This window comes from Podarcis cretensis (genome assembly GCF_951804945.1).
Source record: "Podarcis cretensis genome assembly, chromosome: 1".
Classification (NCBI taxonomy): domain Eukaryota; kingdom Metazoa; phylum Chordata; class Lepidosauria; order Squamata; family Lacertidae; genus Podarcis; species Podarcis cretensis.
In genome coordinates, this window is record NC_137170.1 from 100,359,182 (window position 1) to 100,381,482 (window position 22,301).

The 22,301-nt window shown below is 41.4% G+C and overlaps 1 protein-coding gene and 1 long non-coding RNA gene across 10 annotated transcripts in view; one reads left to right on the forward strand and one right to left on the reverse strand.

Moving 5' to 3' along the window:
- The window catches only part of LOC307226534, a 98,582-nt gene that overhangs the window by 28,454 nt on the left and 47,827 nt on the right, over nucleotides 1-22,301 (reverse strand). The gene's annotated exons all lie outside the window — the stretch shown is intronic.
- LOC307226079 (carnosine N-methyltransferase 2-like) lies at nucleotides 5,366-21,055 on the forward strand. 9 transcript variants are annotated; one of them, XM_079994499.1, is made up of 12 exons: nucleotides 5,701-6,049; nucleotides 6,339-6,416; nucleotides 7,697-7,785; nucleotides 11,530-11,749; nucleotides 13,163-13,300; nucleotides 13,433-13,491; nucleotides 16,443-16,581; nucleotides 17,529-17,581; nucleotides 18,348-18,455; nucleotides 18,545-18,675; nucleotides 19,176-19,269; nucleotides 20,032-21,055. In XM_079994499.1, exons 4-12 carry the CDS (start codon nucleotides 11,724-11,726, stop codon nucleotides 20,385-20,387), a joined length of 1,104 nt encoding a protein of 367 aa, XP_079850625.1. In that variant the 5' UTR covers nucleotides 5,701-6,049; nucleotides 6,339-6,416; nucleotides 7,697-7,785; nucleotides 11,530-11,723; the 3' UTR covers nucleotides 20,388-21,055. The 9 variants fall into 9 exon arrangements, with proteins under 9 accessions (XP_079850622.1, XP_079850628.1, XP_079850629.1 ...); XM_079994496.1 differs by lacking the exons at nucleotides 6,339-6,416; nucleotides 7,697-7,785 and adding an exon at nucleotides 5,366-5,586 and having other exon boundaries at nucleotides 5,743-6,049; XM_079994497.1 differs by lacking the exon at nucleotides 7,697-7,785 and having other exon boundaries at nucleotides 6,272-6,416.

A 22,301-nucleotide genomic window follows, 5' to 3' on the forward strand; every position in this document is an offset into this window, starting at 1 on the left:
TTCATCAAGTCAGGCCATTGGCATTGTCTTCTGTGAGTGGCAGCAGCTCTCTAGGATTTCACACAGCCTTATCTGGGATTGAACCTGGCACCTTCTGCACGCAGAGCCACTGCTATGCCATTGAGCTGTTGATCTGTTCTCCCTGCCCTCACAGCTCCACCCAGGACTCATTTTAAAGCCCCATTGGCTGCAGCTGTAGAATTTGCCTCCTTCTGCCATGATCCTGTGGTGCTGGAGGCCACATTTTCCCCAGCTATATGAGGTCTTCCTCCCAACCTTGTATTATTGCTTGTTTCTGATCTTGGGAGAACGATGCTCCACAGGGCAAGACCAGGCCAACAGGGGTGAGTTAGGCCTCAGCCACGTAGTCCTTGATATTTATTTAGGTTTCCAAATCTCATCCCCAAGACACCAAACTAGGGTCTTCAAACATGTAACGAGACTTTAAAATGTAATATTTTAAGTGCCTATATGAAATTAAAATGAACCCAAGTCAGCCTAGCCACCAAAAGTCAATCCAAAGAGAAGCTGCTCACACTTTGGGGAAAGAGAAGCAGTCATTTAGACTCCCTCACTGCATGCTCTTGAGGGACATTGGATTTGATGCTAAGATGGAACAGGCAAATCGGATAGATTTTATGAGGAAATATATACAGATCTGGTGAGGAAATGTTGCAGTTGTTTGGGATTCTTTACTTAGAAAAGAGGTACATGAGAGGTGGCATGACAGAAGTTTATAAAATCATGCACTGAATGGAGAAAGTTGGATGGAGAAAAGTTTTTCTGCCTCTTTCATAATGCTAAAACTTGTGGCCATACAATGAAGCCAAATGCTGGAAGATTCAGGGGAGATAAAAAAGGGAGGAGGAGGAGGAAGTACTTCTTCACACACCGATTAGTTAAACTTTGGAACTTGCTCAGTAGTGGAGGAGGAGGAGGCAGTAGTGACCACACCGACATGGACAGCTTTAGAAGAAGGTTGGATAAATGCTTGGATGATAAAAAGCTAATGGCAGCTACTAGCCATGACGGCTATGCCCTGCCTCCATGATCAGGGGCAGTCATGGGATCCACAAGAGGAGAGAATGCCCTTGTGATGAAGTCCTGCTTGTGGTTTTCCCATAGGCATCTGGGTTGCCACTGTGAAAGCAGGATGCCAGACTAGACGAGCAAGCTTTTCTTGTGTTCTTATTGTGTGAGAGGGAGCAATTCAGGAAGAAGCCAGACTAGGGTGCAGGCATCCAAGAAACCACAGTGCACAGTTATACCTGAAACTGTAGATGCTACATTGTAGAGCTGCCATCTAATTTTTGTATGGTTAAGATTATTTATTAACCTGTATTGTAGTTTTTCTTTTCTTAACCCCCTTTCTTCTTTAATGTGCATTAGATATACCCTTCCTGCAGCTCAGACAGCCTCCCTTTCCTCAAAGCATACTCTAGCACATGATTGGCAGCATTGCAAATGCTATTTTTAGAAGTGGCTTAAGGGTGCCATTGGGGGCATTTATTTCCAGTGTATATCTGAGCTTCAAAGAAGCCATGTTTGTCAGCATCACAACAGAGGATCACCTGTTACAATCCCCATAATTGTCACCCTCTCACTTCCAGGAGCAATCTGCATATTAAACACAAATATACATTTAATGTCACATCTAAGTTGGCCCTTGATAAGGAAACTAGATCTGCATTAACTAAAAAGGTGAGGAGTATTGGTTAGTTTATGCTTAACCTGTCTAATCACAGGAACATGGTATAAAATAATTCCCAGTAGAGCTGCATAAATGATGAAGCTAATCAGATCTACGCTGTGCACCAAGTCAGAAATACCTGGGTAATAATATCAGTGCAGAAAGGCCATGGGGTGGTGGTCTGGGGTCATTGGGGTCATTAACATATAATCTTAGAATTTGCCACTATGCTACTGATGAAAGGATGGCCATTTTCCCCACTCAATAACAATTTCAGTGATAGTACAGTGAAGTCTCTTCTATCGTTACCAATTTACCAAGTGCATCTTGACCAACCCCACTTCCCAAGTTCCAGGAAACTCCAGTGGCTGAACCAGCTTGACGGCCAGACCAGAACTGGCATTCTGTGACATTTCTATACTTATTTTGCTGGCCAGAGATGCTGAAACAGCCGTATCCCAGATTGAAGGACCCTTGGGAAACCACGAGAAACCCTGAAGGTACCCAAAGCTGTAAAGCATTGGAACAAAATATGTAAATATACTTAAAAATTAAAGTAGGTGTGAAAGACCTGTAGTCAAGCAGAGGTTTTCACAATCCTATGAGACTTACAATCTCAGTTAATTCCCTGGTTTATTTCCACCACCACCCCCCCCCCCATTATGATTATTAAGGTCCCAGTGTGGACACAATGATAATATTGAAACAATACTACACAATATTAAAAACAGTTTAAAATGACTTTAGGATTACAAAAGAAGATGGGTCCTAAAAAATAGAATGATAATTACCAGCTGCCCAAACAGGCTTTTGATAATTGTTCCTTCATAATTAATCCTTTTCTTAGGGGTGTTCAGTTTCTCAATAAAACAAAAATATCCACTTAACTGTAGCATGTTGTACAAGACACTCTTTAAGCATAGGTAGGGAGAAAAGGTGTAAATCTACACATGATTTAGTGAAGTTTGAATTAAAAGAAAGCAAAATTCAAACTTAGTGAAGTTTGAATTAAAAGAAAGCAAAATTCAAACTCCTTAAGGCAGTCTACCCCCTCCCCCCGCCTTGGCTAAGGTCTTAGGTATCATGCAGAACCCAACAGCATACAGTTTCAAGGTGCCCTTTGTTTTTAAGCCCTTTCAAAATGTCCAGTATTGCTTCATCCACATGGTTTCCAGGCTCTGGAGCAGCTCCAGTTGTACCATGTATTATATATATATATATTCAAACCTTGAAAAGAAGGAAAGCAAGAGATACTTGTGTCTGTCCCCACCCCTTCAAATCTAAACCCATCAGGACTGGGGAAAAGAAGGCTCATTCTCTGCCTATACGAACCGATTAGAGTCTTATAATCAGTAGGGCTTGTGGAGAGCCAACCAGGAAAATAAACATACAATAAAATATGTTTCAGTTCTTTATGCTAATGAAGGCTGATTCAAATGGCCAAGATAGATCATGTTTCTGCTTGTCCCCAATTCACCTTCAACAAAGCTGAATAGCTGGTCAGCTGAGCTTTCCAGGAAAAGAAGTGGCGTCAAGGAATGCCTCTGGGGGGGCTTCCGGGTTAGCGCGATCCGAGTAATGGCGGATTCCCTCCGAGCTCCGGAGGGAATCGGCTCCATTGCAAACGGGTCTCACCGCGACGGCGACGCGGGGACCCTTAGAAACCGCAGGCGCGGAAGCCTGCGGACCTGGTGACTCGGCGGGCACCTAAAGCGCCCCCCCGACCCACGAAGAGCCTTTTTAAAGGCTGCGGAGAGGGTACGGGGAGTGGCGTGGTGCTGTGAGTAGACCGCTACTGCAGTGGAGCGAAGCCGCGAGCCATGGCCGGAGACCGCTGACTTTCTTCCCTGAAATTCGGACTCTAACTAATCCGTGAGTAGATTGGAATTTGGACTCTAAAAAGTTTATCCTTGAATTCGGCACGATCGGGGGATGTGCTAAAGGGAAGTCCGCACCCCCCCTGCCTACAGAAAATTTAAAGCAAAGATCGGAGAACTAAGGCGGAGAGTTCTTTCCTTGGTGTTCTGTAAAAGATAAGATTTGCATGAATTTGACAGAAGAAGATGTGTGCTGGAGAGTAAGAGTGGTTTTTTAGAAGTTTTTGTTTGAACCCCCCCCAGACCCGGGGGTGTCCTTTTATGTGAGCTGGAGAATAAGGAACGAGGTGTTTGACAGCTGTCAAAGGAGCTGTCAAACGGGCAGCGAAAGTTAAAAACTCTATTATTTAACACTTTTTGGACTTAATTTGTTACATTTGAGCTAAAGTGGTTGGAAACAAAGTAGGGAAATAACAAAGTAAAGGACTATTGGAAAAGACTATTAAGTAACTAGAATCCCCCTAGGGGAAACATTGAAACATTGCAATGGCTGCAGATGGAAAACTACAGGCAGAGCTAGAAAGAATGTTTTTTCTTGTGGGAAAACTGGAGGAGCAGACTACGGTCATGAGTAAACAACTCATAACCTTGAACTCTAAAATAAATGACTCTGCTGAAGGTACAATGGATTTGACTGGGGAAAAATCTGTAGCTGAATCAGAAGAGATAGCTTCGGAACAGGGGGAGAGCGAGCAAGGGCTAGTACAGATGGAGACTACCAACCACAAGCCTACATTGTTAGAATACAAAGAAGAAGACCCTTGGATTACAAATCTGCGAAAGATGCGAAAGAGGAGGGAGGAAGCCCCTGGAATATCTGGAATACCTGATTTTAAAAGAAATAAGAAATATGACTGGGGCTTCCTATTTGAGTATGGATTGGTTGATCTTCTGCAGCAGCTGGTGTCAAGTACTTTGGATGGAAGAAATTCTGATGAGACTGAGCTGAAATTTCCCCGAAACCTGAGGACCAATGAGGAGGGTTACCAACAAGATCGGCAAAGAGAGACTGACAAGGACTTAAAGGCCTCAGATGTGAGGAACCCAGGCTAAAAACTGTTGTTATGAATGGGGGGACATTTGGAAGGGACAGAAACCGGGCCTGGGGGGTGGGGAAAGGAGAACTTGTTTTTAAATCTTTATGACTTTTGTGTTTGATTATTATGACCTATTTTTAAGATTAAAGGGAAATTCGTGGAAGGAACTCGAGTCGACCTTAGAAAAGGCTTTAATGTTTTATAAGAAAATTGGATAAGTAAAATCTGGCCAAGTAAATGGTTTTTTTTAAAGAAAAAACATATATATATATATATAGTAATAACATGCAATGGATGAGAGATTTGAATTTGCTGAGTTAATGTAACTGAACTAGGATGTATGAAGGGGGGGTGGGGGGAGGTCAAGAACTGGGGTTAGGAAAGTAAGGTTATGAAATTTTATACGTGTTGTCTTTGTCTTTGTGTGTGTATGTTTGTCTTTATAAAATGTGAAAATTTAATAAAAATATTTAATAATAGGAATGCCTCTGGGGGAACATGTGTGACCATAGGGGTCATGATGGCAACATGTGCACTAAACATTGGCTGTTTTGTGCCTCCTCCTCCTATTGGTCAATGTTGCAGACCCGTTACATGATGCTGCTAGTGCAAACCTAGAACAGTTTGGAAACCACCTGACCACATGGACTCCATTTCCTCTCACTTTTCTCTATTGGCAGATAGGCAAAGACACACGATAAGACACTCCCAACCCCAGAGCTACTTGGTCATTTTGACCCTAAGAAACGATGATTTCTGCTTGGATGGAGTGTCTAGATTAGATTTTAAACAGTTGACCAGGGATGTGAGGCCATCTTGCATTTCTGACGCAACTGGTAAGACCCTATCCAGCAATTAACGGACTTTCTCCAGAGCTTGGCTGGTTTTCATCCATCTGGTCCACGTGTAACTGAGATCCTGCCCCTGCGCTTGAACTTGCATTTCCCCAAAGGCACCGAATACAAGTTTCTTTGTGTGCAAAGTAAGTAGCAAATTCATCACAATGGGATTGGTGACATAAATCCAGCAACTTTTGTAGAAGCAGCTTTGTGCTAGAGCCCAATATACAGTCAGCTGTTGTTATAAACAGGATAAAACTGTCACGAATATGACTCATGCATCATTGCTCCCTTTGTAGGCAGGCAGAGAATGCGGCAAGTGGTCCAATAACTGAGCTCATTAAAGAGACAGTTCACCTCCCACGGGAGGCCAAACAGACTTGCTTGGGCATACCACTTGCGCAGGAATAGTTATACCAGGAACTTGCATTGGGGATCTTGCTTCTGCCTCCTTAAAACCGGGGGAAAGGAATTGGCACCTTCTCATGCACAATTGCTACTGCCACCACCTCGCTGTTTGCAACCTGCTTTTCAGCTGACTAAACTCAGTGAACTGAAAGACTTAGTCCAATGGAGAGCGGAACGAGAGACCTTAAAATAAAGGAGGTAAGCCACCTAGAAATATAAATAAATACTGCAAACCTAACCCTTTTCCACCATTTAGTCCCATTGTGACCATTTAGGGAAGGGGGTTGGGGACCAATAGCCGCATCCTCCTTTATGGGATCATTTGTCCCCAGAGAAAGTGTACGTTAGACAACTTTTCTGAGGGTGTGTGTGGCAAAATTCTAAAATCTTCTGTGGGTATCCCATTACTTTGATATTCAGGGTATAACAGAGTTCTGAGTCTTTCCTTGGCGTTACTCTGTTCTTTCCTATGGTTCATTCTGTTCAGGAAACATCTAGAAGGGGCAGAAAAGTATTTGTGAAGGTAAACAAGCTAAAGAAAACCTTAGCTGTTTCTATTTAAAAGGTAAGAACTCCACCCCAAATAATTCCCCTCCCCCAATTGATCTTAAGGAGCAGGTTTGCCCTAGCTTCACGAAATGCTCAACAGGCCGGGACGAATAGTTCAGTCCACCACTCTTTTCTTAAAATTATTCTGCGCTAGGAGAATCTAATACGTTTTGTAAGGTCTCAGTAAGGCAGGTGTGGAGAACCTGTGCTGCACTACAAATCCTGTCATGCCTACAATTCATTGGCTACACTTGCTGGAGGTGATGGGAGTTGTAGTTCAGCAACATCTTGTGGGTCAAACATTTCCCACATTTGTATCAGGGCATCCGTCAGTACAGCTTTATAGACTTCCGTTAGCCTCATTCTTCCTGAGGTGGTAACTCGATCTCTGGGCTGAATGGCTTCAGAAGGGAAATGGAAGCTTATGTGATGAAAATGAGCATATAAGGGAAAGACTAGGTCAGGATCTTCCACCCATTGTCAACATGGAGGTTTTTGTATTTGTAATACTCGGGCGTGTGGACTTCTTCCTGCAGTCTGAAGTCAGATAGCTCAGGCATAGATTTACCACCTCTGGGAGAATTGGGCTCAGCCAGTCTTTCTGCCTCCTTTCCATTAACCTTCTATCGAACCCAGGAACCATACAGAGTCAGACTACTGCTGCATCCAGCTCATTATCGTTGACACTGACATACTGCCAATGTTAAACGCAGGACTCGTACTTACTAGTTCATGCCATGTTTATGCAAAAACACAGCGGTCTGAAATCCTGGACACCTTCTGCCTAACATCTAAATTATTTTGCTTAGAAATGCTTCCACAAATTCCTGAGTTTTCTTTTAAACCGTAAGCATGATATTCAATTGTGATGTGTTTCAAAAGGCTTGCACTTGGTTTGGACTTTATGCATGTATACTTAGAAGGCTATCCCTGCTGCGCTCTATTGGGCTTACTTCCAAGTAAGTAAGTGTAATATAACACTGCAGCCGAAAACCTAATCTGAGGGTACCATGGCTGCTGGTTTTGTTTAGGTGGCCCAGCCAAGTTGAGCAAATTTAATCTGCCGTCTGAAATTCTCCAGCCTATCATTATATTTCCAATGGGTGTCCTTAACCCACAGGGTCACTGGTACACTTGTGCTCACAAAAGCGCAGGATATATTTTACCAGTTGCTGGTCCTTAATTGCCCTCGGGCAAATTCTCCCAACTGAAACATTCTTCCCAGGTCAGTTCCTGAGCAACTGTCCTCATAATGGGACGACAGCCTGTTTCCTCCCATATTCCCTTCCCATTCAGAAAACCTGCTGAGAGATCCTGCTGCCCTCTGCTGCCCCAGGAGTGCCAAGCCAAAGACATCTCTATCTGATTTTCCACAAGGGCATGAGGTTAAGTAAAAGATCTAACTATATGGATGGAAAATCCAGCAATAAAGCAAATGAGTGGTGAAGGCTTCCTAACACATCAGGTTTAGTATCTGAAACAAGACCAAGTAATTTGGCATTCCAAGATTCATGGAGAAGATCAGCTGATAATACCCTGAATTCTGACCATTGACCATAATACAGGGGTACCTCGGGTAACAGACACTTCAGGTTACAGACTCCACTAACCCAGAAATAGTACCTCAGGTTAAGAACTTTGCTTCAGGATGAGAACAGAAATAGCATGGTGGCGGTGGCAGCAGGAGGCCCCATTAGTTAAAGTGGTACCTCAAGTTAAGAACAGTTTCAGGTTAAGAACGGACCTCTGGAATGAATTAAGTACTTAACCTGAGGTACCACTGTAAAAAGATTGATTGATGATAAGACTGTTGGAAGCACTCCTAGAATTTACATGTTTTTAATCCTTGCTTCCACCAAAGGTAAGGCTACCCTCCTTTCTTAATGTTGCAGATGAGGTATCACTGGATAGACAGAGCAGGGTGTGAGGGAGTACTTCTGTAACTCCTCAGTAAAGAAGGAAAAGTAATGGATATATGCATTTAGAGTTGCATTTGGAAATGCACACTCATTTGGAAGTAGCACAGCAAGAGTTGGTGACATTTGCATCCGGGGGACAACTGAATTCAGGTGCTACCTACCTGCAGCTCCCTTTTCCCAATGAGATGTCTATTTTGAAGCCCATCTGAGTGGGCTCCCCCATCCATGTTCTGCCCCAACTTGGAATGCATAACTGCTCTTTATTAGAACTGCAATGGAGCATAACTCTGAAGCAGAGTGGCAACAGTGGTACCATCCACAAAGTTTCCTGAACAGTACTACCACTACTTCTTCTTCTCTCTGGTTCTCACTGAAGATAATCAAGAAGGCATAGTTTGCCCTTAACAATGTTGTCATGTAGCCAAATCTGATTAGTTCAATGGCAACACTGATGCTAATGTTCCCTAAGTTATCTATGATCCCATGATTCGCTAGAATCTTGCAAGGAAGAAGCTCTTTCAGATCATTTAAATGGCAGCAGTGATGTTAGCATGTTCACTGATTGGTTGGCTATAGTGACTCAGTTAAGAAGCTTTTCCAAATCATTTAAAACTGTCCAAAATCAAGGTAACAATGGCTGAAAATAGGCATGAAAAAGCTATAAAAAAGTATAAAGCAGCAGTTTTCACAAACATTTTCATACTTCCTGAAGCAGCAACTTTCACACTGAAAACCAAGCTCTAATGATAGAATACCTTCAGTTGGCAAAGTTATCAGGAAGAGTAAGGAATGACATGAAACAGAGAGTCTATAAGGAATGGAGAATATTTAAAGAATACTTAAAAAATCATAAGAGTGAAATTCTCTTGGCAGAACTAGACTGATTCTTGTAAAACAAAAAGTGTAAATAATACTATGTTAGGTTAGGGCATATGAAGATAATTGAATGTAATATGAGGCTGCGTGTTATAAAGGAAAGAATAGACACAGTAAACGAAAATTTTGGAAGTCTTTTTAAAGTTTATTTATAGAAATCTTTTTTCCCCTTTTCCCTTCTTTTTATGAAATTGTATTTGTATGAACATAAAGGTCAATTTGTTATTATATTCGTACAGAAGATTTGTATAAAATTATGTACTTGTTTTTCATTATTTTTCTTCTTCTTTGTTCCAGCTTTTGTATTGAATACTGTTGTATATATAGACTTCTTTTTTTAACTGAAACTAATAAAGATTATTAAAAAAGAAAGGGGGGACCCTAAGCTTGTGAAAATTCAGCGCAGCACTAATTTTCACTTACTTTGCTAACTACGCAGCCTTGCAGCACAGTCCTATGCATGCTTAGTTGAAAGATGCTTTCATGGTTTCACAGTGTGCCTAGTTTTGTAGCTTGATAATACCAAGCAGTCATCTGTCTTGAACTAAAGTTATATAAAGTTTTATTGATGGTTGGTATACATTTGGCCAGCAGAGGGAACAATAGACCTTGTTCCTGAGCAACATAAAGAGGGAAAAGCCTTTATCATTCCTGCTAAGGAAATATAAAGAGGGAAATGTCAACAAGGATGACTGATAACAACCATGACTGTAAATACTTTCACTGACTTAAGACAATTCAGGTAGAAAGGGTGCCTTTAAACATGTATTTCTTACATTATTAAGTGACTTTTGTGGCTACTTCACAGGAAATTCTTATACAAGAGTGCCATTTATGACTGAGACAACAACCTTCAGACTCCCAAAGTTTCACTCCTGGGCTTTTTCCAGGAGTGTCACGAGTGACTGGCCAAGGAAGAGATTTGGAGGCATGGTGAAAACATGACCCAGAATCTAGCAGCTCTGGGAAAAAGCAAATTGAGTGTTAGGAATCTGTAGTGAAATGTTCAAAACTAAATTGGCCTATATTGCAATATCTTTATAAGTCTGCTGTGAAGCCACACTTGGAATACGGGGTACAGTTCCAGTTGGCACAACTCAAAAAGAACGTTGTCAAGCTAGAAAACGAAAGGATAATAAACATGATCAGATGATTGGAACAACTTCCCTACCAAGAAAGGTTACAAGATGGAGATTGTAAACTTCTGCATTGTGTAAAGAAAGTGGATAGAGAGAAATTTCCTCATGATACCAGAATCTGCAGCCATCCAACTGCTGTCTAACACTTATGTCAGTGAATAAAACAGTTTTACCTGCTTGGGGAGAAATTGCTAGCATAAGGTTTGTCTCACATGTTTTTAATTCTTCAATGGGAAACGCATCATGGGAAAGGGATTTGGAGTGTAGAAGCTGCAGGCAGAAAAAGCACCCATCCCACCATTGTTTCTGTGTTCTGGATTCCCAGCCCTCAAAGCTGCTTTTCTTTGAAAATGTTTATGTGTTTTGTTACATGTGTTCATACAGTAGAGAGCAAGGACAAATGAGCAGAACTTTTATACAGGGTAGGAGAGGTGAGATTCTAAAGTCCACTTGTCCAGAAAGAAACTGCCTCTTGGCTTAAGCTAAGCTTTGGAACCAAGTACTTGGTCAATAATACTTGCTACTTCTTGTTTCATACCTTTGTAACTTGGTGAATGTTTGGGGTAGTATGTTGTGTTCCAGCAAACTGCTTTTAAGGAAGGGCACTGAGTTCACATGCAACACCAAACCATCGTCAAAACAAACCAAGGCTCATAAGCTAACAATCAACCATGACTTAGATCATGGTTTGTTGCCAATAACCAAACCATAGATTGAGCAGGTTTTAGACTTAATGCTAAGCCATGATTCAATAAATCAGAGTTTAATAAACTATGGGTTAATGCCATGTGTGAACGAGGCCAATAAATGTTAAAATGTAAAATTTAGTATGGCAAATTGTTCTTTGTATGTTTCATAGCTATACAATGCTAGCTGCTGAACTGAGAAGGGGCATGCTTCTTGACCTATTTAAATATCACCCTTTTCCCATACACTTTGTATGCCAAGTTTCTTGTGCACTCCCTAAAGGGGTAACATTATGACTTCATATGTTATCTATGGTCTTCAGGATAAGGTATCTTCTTAGAGCATACTAATTCAAGCGACTGGGGGGAGGGTGATAACAGGTGTGAGGAAGGACATTCTGAGATACTACAGGTCATAGAAAGCTCCTCAGTGGGCCAGGAGACTGACATACAGTGACAGTAACAGATGGAAATATCAACTAAGAGTCAAATCTGTCTCTAACCTTTAGCACTGCTGAGCCAAAATGCATATCACTTTGAAATGGATGAGGGGGGTATAGGAAAGTACCAATAGAGACTGAAGACCGGCTGTGCCTGCCTTCTGTACTTCAACACACTGGCGTCCATCTGGAGTATATAAGCCAAAAGAGAGCAAGAACGGGTCCTTAAAGAAGACAGAGACTGGAGAAGGCCTGTAGAAGACATGGAGCCAAAAGTCAAGGTGAAAAGGTAAGAATGATGTGAAGAGCCACTCTGACTGTATAAGAAGATAGACATCTCTATTCAGAAGGATTTTATATTATATATACACATCCATTTTCACAGTATAATATATATTTACACCCATTCTTACAGTTTACTGTAATGTTGAGAAGTTATCAGGACCGTTATTGCAGACTGAGGTTTAGAGACAGTGATTTTTCCAGTACCATTCAATCAGAGCAGAGGAACTTAAATATTTATGCTCATATTTGGATTAGATGACCTTCAAGGTCCCCCCCCCAAACCCCCCCCCTCTATCATTTGTTTGGGACATAGCACTGAATATGCCCCACCCACAAATAAAAACCCAGTGTTTAAAATATTTAATTTAGTTACTAGTCCTTATGGTTTTAAAATGTGGAGAGCAGCTCATGAAGTGGTTTGTTTTTTTATCTTGTGTTTTTGTGTTGTGAACCACCCTGGGATGTATAGATGAAAGGCGGTATGCAATTTTTATAAATGATAATGATAAGAAGCAAAAACTAGCCCAAGACTGTGTAGGATTTTGTGTCATCATGGGGCAGGGATTCAGTGTCCTAAAGACTTCTGTGTCCCTCTGCAAGAGAAGCAAATGAAGTCCTAAGTGGTGTGGAGGTGGCGCTGTGAGTTTGTGTAGATATAGTATGTGGGGTAGAAGCCTACCCTTAGAGGTCACATCAATCAGGGACCTAGACAAGAACTTTCTTGTCCGTCTCCAGCAAGAACGCCACAGATGCTGTGAACTGCCCTGAGATCTAACGATGAAGGGTGGTAGACAAAACAAACAAACAAACAAACAAATAAGGTGTAGGAAAGACCCGACTTCACCCAGATACATAAGTTTAGTGCTGCTTAGCAATTAAACAGTGGAGTTCAGTGGGTGTTTTGATAGACTGCATCACAGAAATAGGGAACTAATTAATATTATGGTCTAACTCAGCATAATGCTGCTCTGTATGCAGACCACTAAGGACAAGTCAATAATTTCCAAGCCTTGCTTTTAAGCAATAAAAAATGAACCTGGCATAAGATAGTTCTGCATTTGTATTCAACCTAAAATCTTTTTTTGCTGAAATAAATTCCAAATGCTTCTGCAAGTTCTCCCTGTGTACATTTTTTATGTCTCACTAAGCCTGCGTGTTGCAAACACACATACACATATAAACATATATCGCCAGAGAGGTGTGGCTTTTCAAGATTGTGGCCCAGAATGGAACAGACACACATCACAAATATGCACTCACACAATGCTGTGCTGTAGTGATGACTCCTTGAACCTGATTGGCTATCAGTTACTTCCAGGGGGTTGGCATGTATGGCTGTGCTACTTAGGCCAGGAAGGGGCTGGGTCATTCTGGTGCAGTTAGCCATAAGCAATATTTTTTATCATCACCAATGCAGAGTCTCCAAAACAAAGCAAAGCAAAAGTGCAGATGGCTGCTTCCAAAATGGCGTGTTTTCCAATGGATTTTGCTCCATGAATGGTGCCAAGCTGCCTGTGGTTAGAGCCATAGATGATGATGAAGAGTATGGAAAAAGGTATGCCAGGGAGCACCAAAGCCCATGTCTCGGGGTTGGGAGAGTAACTGTGAAATTACTGCCCAGCTGACATAGGAACAGGTGAGGGATTGCTCAAATTGCTAAATAAATACCATATTTTCTTTGCTGCAGGAAAACACAAGATGCCAATTTTGAGAAAGAGATATTGGTGACATCTGCAAACAATTCAGGTAATTTTGAAGCTTAGCAAGTTGCAAGACAGATATATATTATTGTGGCTACTTGGCAAAATGGTGCCATGGCAAGGCAGGAAAACCTAGAGTCCAGTTAAGACCACTGCTTCTACATCTGAGCTCACACCAGCCTAAGTTGGAATCTTACCTTGCCTCAGTTGCAGAATCAAAAGCAGTGAAAAAGGCAAGAATGGGAGGTGTTCTCAACATGCAATAATAAGACGAAGATGATAAAATGAAATCCTGCATGAGAAGCCATAAGCAACAGCAGCTCCATGCCCATCTGCTACCTGGAGAAGGGTACATGTCCCACTGTCACACCATGGATTATTTACTGGCAATGTGACTGGAGCTGGACATAGTTGTGTCTGTGTGAGGAGACCATGTTATTTTGAAAGAGGGCACTGGAGCAGCCACAGAGACAAAGAAGAGTGGATACTACAAGAGTAGGTCATTAGCTGGTAGTTCAGTAGGAAGGTGTAGGGTGTGTGTGTGTGTGTGTGTGTGTGTGTGTGTGTGTGTGTTTGCATCCTACTGAATATAGGTGTGTATCCACAGAACATCTTTGTGGATTCTGCTAGCAACAAATATTTTAGATAGAAAAGGCAGAAATCTGGGTTCTGGTCCTCTGATTTCAGAGGACAGGACTTCTAGCATCTAACCAGAAGATCAAACAGAAAAGAGGTTAATGATGGGATCTACACCATAATATGACAGTCATCTAGACTAGACCAGTAGCAAAAAGGGCCTTCAGTGGAACAACACAAGCTTCCTACACAAGAAGTTTGATCCCTAACTATGGTACTGAAGAGGAATGGGTACTTGTGACCCTCCAGATGCTGTTGTCTCCAGCTATAACTCTTCTCAGTTCCAGATGGTAAGGCCAATGGTTGGGGATGATGGGAGTTGTAGTCCAGCAACATCTGGAAGGCCACCAGTTCCCCATTCCTTGCCTTGAGAGCATGAGATTTGGAAGAGCTTAAAATACATGCACATTCTTGAGACAATGGCATATAATAGGCAGAATGATTGGCACATGATCAGATAGAAACAGTAAGTATCTGACTCATTCATACAGGATGTTTTTCATTAGCCCAGTCCTTTTAATCCCATCTAGCAATTCCTGCCTCCTCCCCAACCTCAAGACTCTATCAATGCAATACACTTTATGTGGCGCTTCCCTTGTGCCTGGTCTTGGGGCTCCATCTGGTGCAAAACACTATGACTTGACTATTGTTGGAGACAGATTATTGCCGGTACATAACTTTGGTGCTCAAGGCCCTTCACGGCCTAGGACCCTCGTACCTACGGGACCGCCTCTCCCGGTATGCCCCATGGAGAGCCTCAAGATCCATAAATAGCAACACCCTAGTGGTCCCGGGCCCTAAGGAAGTTAGATTAGCCTCAACAAGAGCCAGGAACTTTTCAACACTGGCTCTGGCCTGGTGGAACGCTCTGCCTCATGAGACCAGGGCCCTGCAGATCTGATTTCATTCCTGTAAGACAGAGTTGTTCTGCCTGGCCTTTGGCTTGAAGCCAATTTAATTCCCTCCCCCTCTCTCTTTTTTCTTTCTCCTCCTGTGATGAGGCTACATTTTAATATTTTAATGTTTCAATATTTTAATGTTGTTTTTTAATCTTGTTTTTAAGTTGTATTCATTCAACTTGTTTTTATTATTGCTTGTTAGACACCCTGAGCCTGACCTTGGCTGGGGAGGGCGGGGTATAAATAAAAAATATTATTATTATTATTAAGAGTTGCAGTGGCTTCAATGCACTACTTAGCCAGGTTCAAGGCTCTTGGATTAATTTACAAGACCCATAACAATCTGAGTCCAGGATACCTCAAGGACCACTTAATCCCCTATATTCCTGCCCAATCATGGATGTCTTCAGAGGAGTCACAATTGTACAGTCCTGATGCTGTGTCATGATTAGCTACAGAGACAGAATCCTGACTATCTACATGCCCAGGAGGCTGGGTGGATTATATGTTTGGCAGCAATCTCGAGTTCATCAACAGCTACATATTTAGTTACAGCAGCTATTCTGCAGCATAACTTTAGGTAAGGCTGTATTAGCTAAGTCCCTGCTGCTTACATACTGTGCCCCCATCTCTGCCCTTTTTTATGACAGCAAATTTCCTGCTAAAATTTATGCTAGTGTAAGAATGCCATTACGTTGGCCATTGGCCCCAACTAGAATTGTGTTTGGTAGGGGGAATTGGGAGCACTCCTCTACCCATCCAACCAGTATAACTCCCAAGTAAAGCATTCAGAATTTGTCAGTTGCTAGGCACCATTGGCTAAATAAAGCTACATGCTCTATGAAATGTCAGCTGAGTATACATTTGCTGTCAGATGTACATCTTTAAAGACACCCAAGTCTTGGTCTAACGGGGCAGGTGGTAAGACATGGAAAATCACATGTGTTAGCAGTCTGCCAAAGATGGAGGTCCTTATCTAGCATTTTATTGACACTCCTGTAACTACAAGCGTTTCTCCATTCATATCGATGGAAGCAAGATGCTTATATGAGTGTTCCTTTGTGTACCCCACTCTGCTGGCTCCAGTGAAGTGAATGGGACAGTTGTCCAAGTGCTCTGAATGTGCTCTGGATCAAGATTATGGTTGGCAAGCTTCATAAAAGGCATATCAAAAGATATATATATATAGTGGCCTTAATTCTCCCCCCTACTTGTGTCATACCTCTCACATTCTTTGAGGATGAGTCATGTATGTTAAATGTATAGCCACTATACACTATACCGTAGTGTGTGTGCACAACCTAGTCTTATTTCATTGCTTTCAGCGGAATCTGTCATAAACCAATCTTTGGTGCAATGAAGTTATTTACTATTGCTATTCAATGCACCTCTGAAGTTTTCTATGAGGTACAGTGGCATTTATTTCCAGCTCTTAACACCAATTTGGCTTTACATTCCAAAGAGCTTTGTGTGATCCAGCCCATGAGAAGCCTTACAGTGGATGAATACGCAAAAGCCTTTAAGTCATTCTTAGACCATTCAACTGAGCATCAATGCATGGGCCAGTTCAATAAGGAGGAGCTGCCAGGTATAATAGCCAGGTAAGAAAAAAAAAATCAGAATGCTTAAAAATATGAATTTTGGGAAATGGTCAAATGTCCGTAGCTTCCTGCACTCTAATGCTCATCCTTCTCTAAAGGTCTCAAGGAATATTTATTTATTTATCATTTATGCCCATTTTATGATAATGGACGTGCAACGTGGAAACAAATCTCATGGGATGTCTTGCAACCAATCCTGAGTTCAGTAGGGTTTACTCTTACTTAAGTACAAAGGACTGTGATCCAACTCTTGGTGAAACTCCATATGGGAACTCTAGATGGGAACTCCTTTGTTTTGTGCATTATTTGCCTATTTGGCTTCCTCAAGTTACATTATTTGGATGGAAAACTCTTAATTTAAGGCAATCAATCTTAATTTAAACTGTTACAGCTTCACAGAGCATCACTTATGTTGCTTAATTCAGGGCAGTTTGAATTAGTGACTCTAGTGCTCAAGAACTGTACTGTTATATGACACAGAAATGCTAGCCTGAGTTCATTATGGTCATTGGTGTGAACACATAAATTTATTGGACAAAAATGCCTGGAACACAAATCTTCTAGAAATATCTATGGAAGCGGGGGGAAGCATATATTGTGATATATATTGCTCAAACCACATCTTGCTGTGATAAAGTTTTGGCAATGCATTTAGTGACAGTGGCACACGGTTTAGCAAAATAAATGTAGGGCTGCCATATGTCCAGATTTTCTCAGTTGAAACTGAGATTTCAAAGGTGGAATTGACATGCGGGGGGAATTTCTGAAAGGTGGTGCATTGCCCTGGATCTTAGGCAAGTCAATAGAAAAATCATGGGTTGTTTTGTTTTTGAGTTTTTGTAAACTTTTGGGGTGTCCCGGTTTTTACTTTTTGAAATATAGCAACCCTAAATAAATATCAAAACTCCTGTATTTTAATGCTGTATAATAAATGCTTATCCTTTTAGCCTTGGAAATGGAAAATCTACTATCAATGTGTTAGGTGTGGGAAGTGGCACAGGTAAGGAACAAAAATCTAAAAAATAATTGAGTTATGTATCTGCTTTGAGTGGGACAGTCATGGTGGCAGCTGCCAATGCTTTGTTGTTGATTTTTCCTTTCTTTTAACATAGACACACAGCCTATTTTGCTTTCAGGCTAAGGCATCCATTGGTCAAAATTATAAATAATATGTGGCTCATTCCTTGTGCACATTTTCCTGAATCTGGATTTATATAAGTGCAATGAAGTTGGATTATTTTCTTTCAGTGTACATTATTCCACTTGGAGTACAGTTCCAAGTGTCATAAGGCTTCAGTGTCTGGTATACTGTTTCTGTATAATGTCTGAGAGGATTTTTTTGTAGGATTATTTTTTTTTGCATAGACTATAGAAGGAATGGGTGTAGCTCACTAGTTAAAGCCCGTGTTTTCCAAGCAGAAGGGCCCACGATTGATCCCTGGCATCTCTGGGTAGGGCTAGGAAAGATCGTTGAAAGGCCATTGTCCATCAATGTCAACAATACTGGGCTAAATGGACAAACAGTCCAAGTTGCAATCAGGCAGCTTCCTATGCCAATGCTGGAGAAATGGCTAGTAGCACTTGTTTAAAGCATCTGAAGCTTCTCTGAGGTATACCTGAAATACAGCAGGTTCCTCAGCATGTTTACTTTGAGATCAGCCACACTGAGTCCAATGGAAATAAATTCTAGATAAATATGCACATGATTTCAACCTTAAGGACTGACTGATTTTAATGAATGAATTTGCTTTGAACTTATCTTATAGGTGAGCAAGACTTGAAAATGATTAGGATAATTCAGGCTGTGCATCCAGGAATCTTTATCAAAAATGAAGTCATAGAGCCCAACCCTCAACACATTTTGGCGTATAAAGGTACAGCATTGCATTCTTTCTCTATCAGGATAACTGAGCTTATGTTGTGATCCACATGAAGTTCACTTTATCGATTATTTCATAAACAGAGGCTGTAAGAAATTCAACTGACCTAAAGAATGTCTCATTCAGCTGGCACCAGTTGACATCCATGGAATATGAGAAGCAGGCAAAAGAGCAGAACATTCAAAAGAAATACGACTTCATACACCTGATCCAGGTAAATTAAGGACCGATCATATGCCATTCTCTGTTTTTGTGTTAGCTCACATTCTGTCTTCAATATAATCAACAACACTTCGGTGTCCTGGTATATGACAGGCCATATTTCACCAGTTCATCAGAATGGAAAGGAAATGAATGTGATGTTGATAATTCCTGCCAAATTATACTTTAGCCTTTACATAGGATTTGCTTAGTTTTGTGTGAGCAGCAATACATGTCTGGGACGCAGACTAAAACCATTTTTTGTGCAAGTAAAATCTGACAAAAAAGCGAGGGTTAAGGAAAGAAGGGCAGCACTCTTCTTCCCATGGGACTGCCCATACAGATACAACCTCGTATTGGCCCAATCTGTAAAATTAGAATTAATGTGTGTGGTTTTTTTTAAATGGAGAATAAAAGCAATGGGGCATTTATTAGTTTTCATATGCAGAAGCCCTCTATGAAGTTTATAATGATATATTAACAAGAAAATGTTTCTGGCATTATACCTTTTAGATGCTGTACCGTGTGGAGGATATTGCAAGCACTATCCGATTTTTTCACAGCTGCCTAGATTGTTATGCTAAGCTTCTGATTATAATCTTATCAGGTGAGTGGGTTTTTTTTGTTTTTGTTTTTGAAGTACTGTTTCCCCAACTTGAGTAAGACTCTCCTGGAATTAATGGGGGCCCAGTTCAGGCACCAGCCAGGGACTGCCAATGTGAACAGTGCTGTGGGGGGGGGGTGTGCCAGCCTGCCTGTCTGCCTTCAATGCGCCCATCCCTGTGCACTCCATGCTCACTCTTGACCTTTCCGCATTGAGCAAGATGGGCGGAGGGGGATTTCTAAGCATGTTCATAGAAACCTAGGCAAATGCCCTATACAGTCAGACTTCTCCTTATTTGCCATCCTCTTCTGTATCTGCCTCCCTTTCCCTTCCTGTCCAGAAGGCTGCCAGGGAAGCAGCAGATTGCTGTTGTGAGATATCTGAACTGTTTGCTTGCAGAGGGCTTCCTAACCCATCTTCCACTGCTCTATGTCATAGTTTTATTTCTCATTTCAGCTTTGCCTCCTCTCTCTTTCAGGCTTTGCACACCCACGTAAGATTAGACCTCATGTCTAATGGGTGAAATGGGGGCTTGCCCATTTATTTATTTTTTTTTTAGACAGTAGGTGTGGTGTTGGAGGCTCTTGATCAAGAGATTCTACAACTTATCAAGGAAAATTACTATTTATTAACTGCAGTATACTCATATACAGGGGGCGTGGGTGTGATTTCTATGTAGTAAGTGTGCCTACAATATTAGCTTTGGTTTATGTCGCCTTAATTCTGCACAATGGCTCAGTGAAACTCACAATTCCCTTTCCATAGGTAAGAGTGGGTGGGCCGCCATATGGAAAAATTACAGACACTGTCTTCCCCCAACTGACAGCGGCCACTACATCACAGCTGATGACATCAAAGTTGTCTTGGAAGGAATGGGAGTTACATACCAAGTATACAATTTCCCTTCTTATTGGGATATAACTGAATGCTTTATTGAAGGAGATACCACTGGAGGTCAAACAATGGACTTTCTGACAGGAACTAAAGACTTTATGAATTCAGCACCCCAGGATCTGAAGCAGAGTCTTCTACAGGCTTTGGGCCAGCCAGAATGCAGCACCAAGAAGGATGGAAGGGTTATGTTTGGAAATGATTTGAGTATGATTGTAGTAAATTCCTAATACTAGTCAAAATAGTAGACACCATTTTAGTTTGTGTTTGGTTAGGTACTGAGCAAGCAGAATCAGTTCTCTGTTGTGAAGAGAACTTGCTCAATACTGGAGAAGAGAGGGGTACAAACGGGGGAAGCTTATAAACATTAAGAACTGGAAGCAAACGTATTAGTGGATCTTTTGTGATTAAAACGGTATATATCTTGTTTATCATAGCAGGAGATTGACATTAGTTTTCATGGATACACACTGCCTCTGAGGTGCAGGAAAGTGTTGCAACATAGAGCGTGATAATTTGAGTATATCAAGGAGAGACAGCAACCTTTAAATTATGTTCACATAGCAGAAGACAGGTACCAGGGACTAATATTTAATGTATTGTATATATTTAAGAAAGCTCAGTAGCCTAATTTTGTACACATTACATGATCCCTAGGTATTTAGCCCAGCAAATATTCTGTCCTGTGGTGCATTTCTCTCTTTATTACTTTGCATCATAATATGAATTTTGGATAATAGGAGCTCCTTACAATCAACAGTTAGAGGCCCTGAGGACTTTAGTACCTTTAAGATTTGAGAATTATTCAACACTGGCACACTATCAGCATGAGTATGTTTATGTACATCAGCCCCAAAGTAATATGGTAAGCCTGCCACTGTAATTTTTGTACTTTCATACTGTGTCCTTCCTTTTTAAAATAAATTGTTTCACACAGAGAGTTAATGTTTTCTTCTGTCATCAGACACATGGTATAGTTTCTCCAAAGGAAAAAGCATCTAGCTGGAGTTGAGAAAACATACATCACACACACACACACACACACACACACACACACTGGTACCTCGGGTTAAGAACTTAATTCATTCCAGAGGTCCATTCTTAACCTGAAACTGTTCTTAATCTGAGGCACCAGTTTAGCTAATGGGGCCTCCTGCTCCTGCGCCACCACAGCACAATTTCTGTTCTCATCCTGAAGCAAAGTTCTTAACCCGAGGTACTATTTCTGGGTTAGTGGAGTTTGTAACCTGAAGCGTCTGTAACCTGAAGTGTCTGTAACCCAAGGTACCACAGTAATATATAGAGAGAGAGAGAGAGACAGAGAGAGAGAGGAGGAGGAGGAGGAGGAGGAGGAGGAGGCAGGGAGCTTGATGTATGTACCAGAACTTGCACCCCATTCTCTTGAAATGGACTTGCCTTATGTTTTCAGTCTTTCTAAACGCTTGCCTTTGGAGCATACAGTGGCTAAAATGCTTCCCTTTTGTGCTGACTGGATGGCTCTAAAGCACTGGAGACAGGGAACCTGCTGAAGAAATAGTAATGGGTCATCAACCCCCTCCCCCTCCAACCCTGAACTGCTATATCCCTGTCTTTGTTGGTTCTGTACTGTTCCTGTTGCCTCCCAGATGGATATGGTATATAACCTGCTCCACTAGCACAGTGATGGTGCATCTCTGTCCCATATATAACTGGTGTGTAGGATCAGTTTGCCTGTTACCAATCACCAGTTATTTTAGGACTTCTGTTGGTAAGGAAGAGGTCACAGAGGATTCAAGAAAGAAGCAGTTAAATTATGGTTGTGGGGAGAAAATTAAATATCTACCGTTAATTAACAGGCAATTCTCCAAGGAGGCAAAGCAATTAAAATCGGTTAGGAAACTCTAAGCTGAAACCCAAAATGTGAATACTGTACACTTTTTTTTTTTTTTTTTGCTTCACATGTTTTAACGATCATTTAACAAAAAAGGAAATTTGTCAGAATTACAGAATGGTAGAGTTATAAGGCACCCCTAGGGGTCATCTAGTCCAACCCCTGAAATGCAGGAATCTCAGATAAATCATACACGACAGAGGGCCATCCAACCTCTGCTTAAAAAACTCCAGTGAAGGAGGGTCTACAAGTCCTCCCAAATGAGGACTAGATG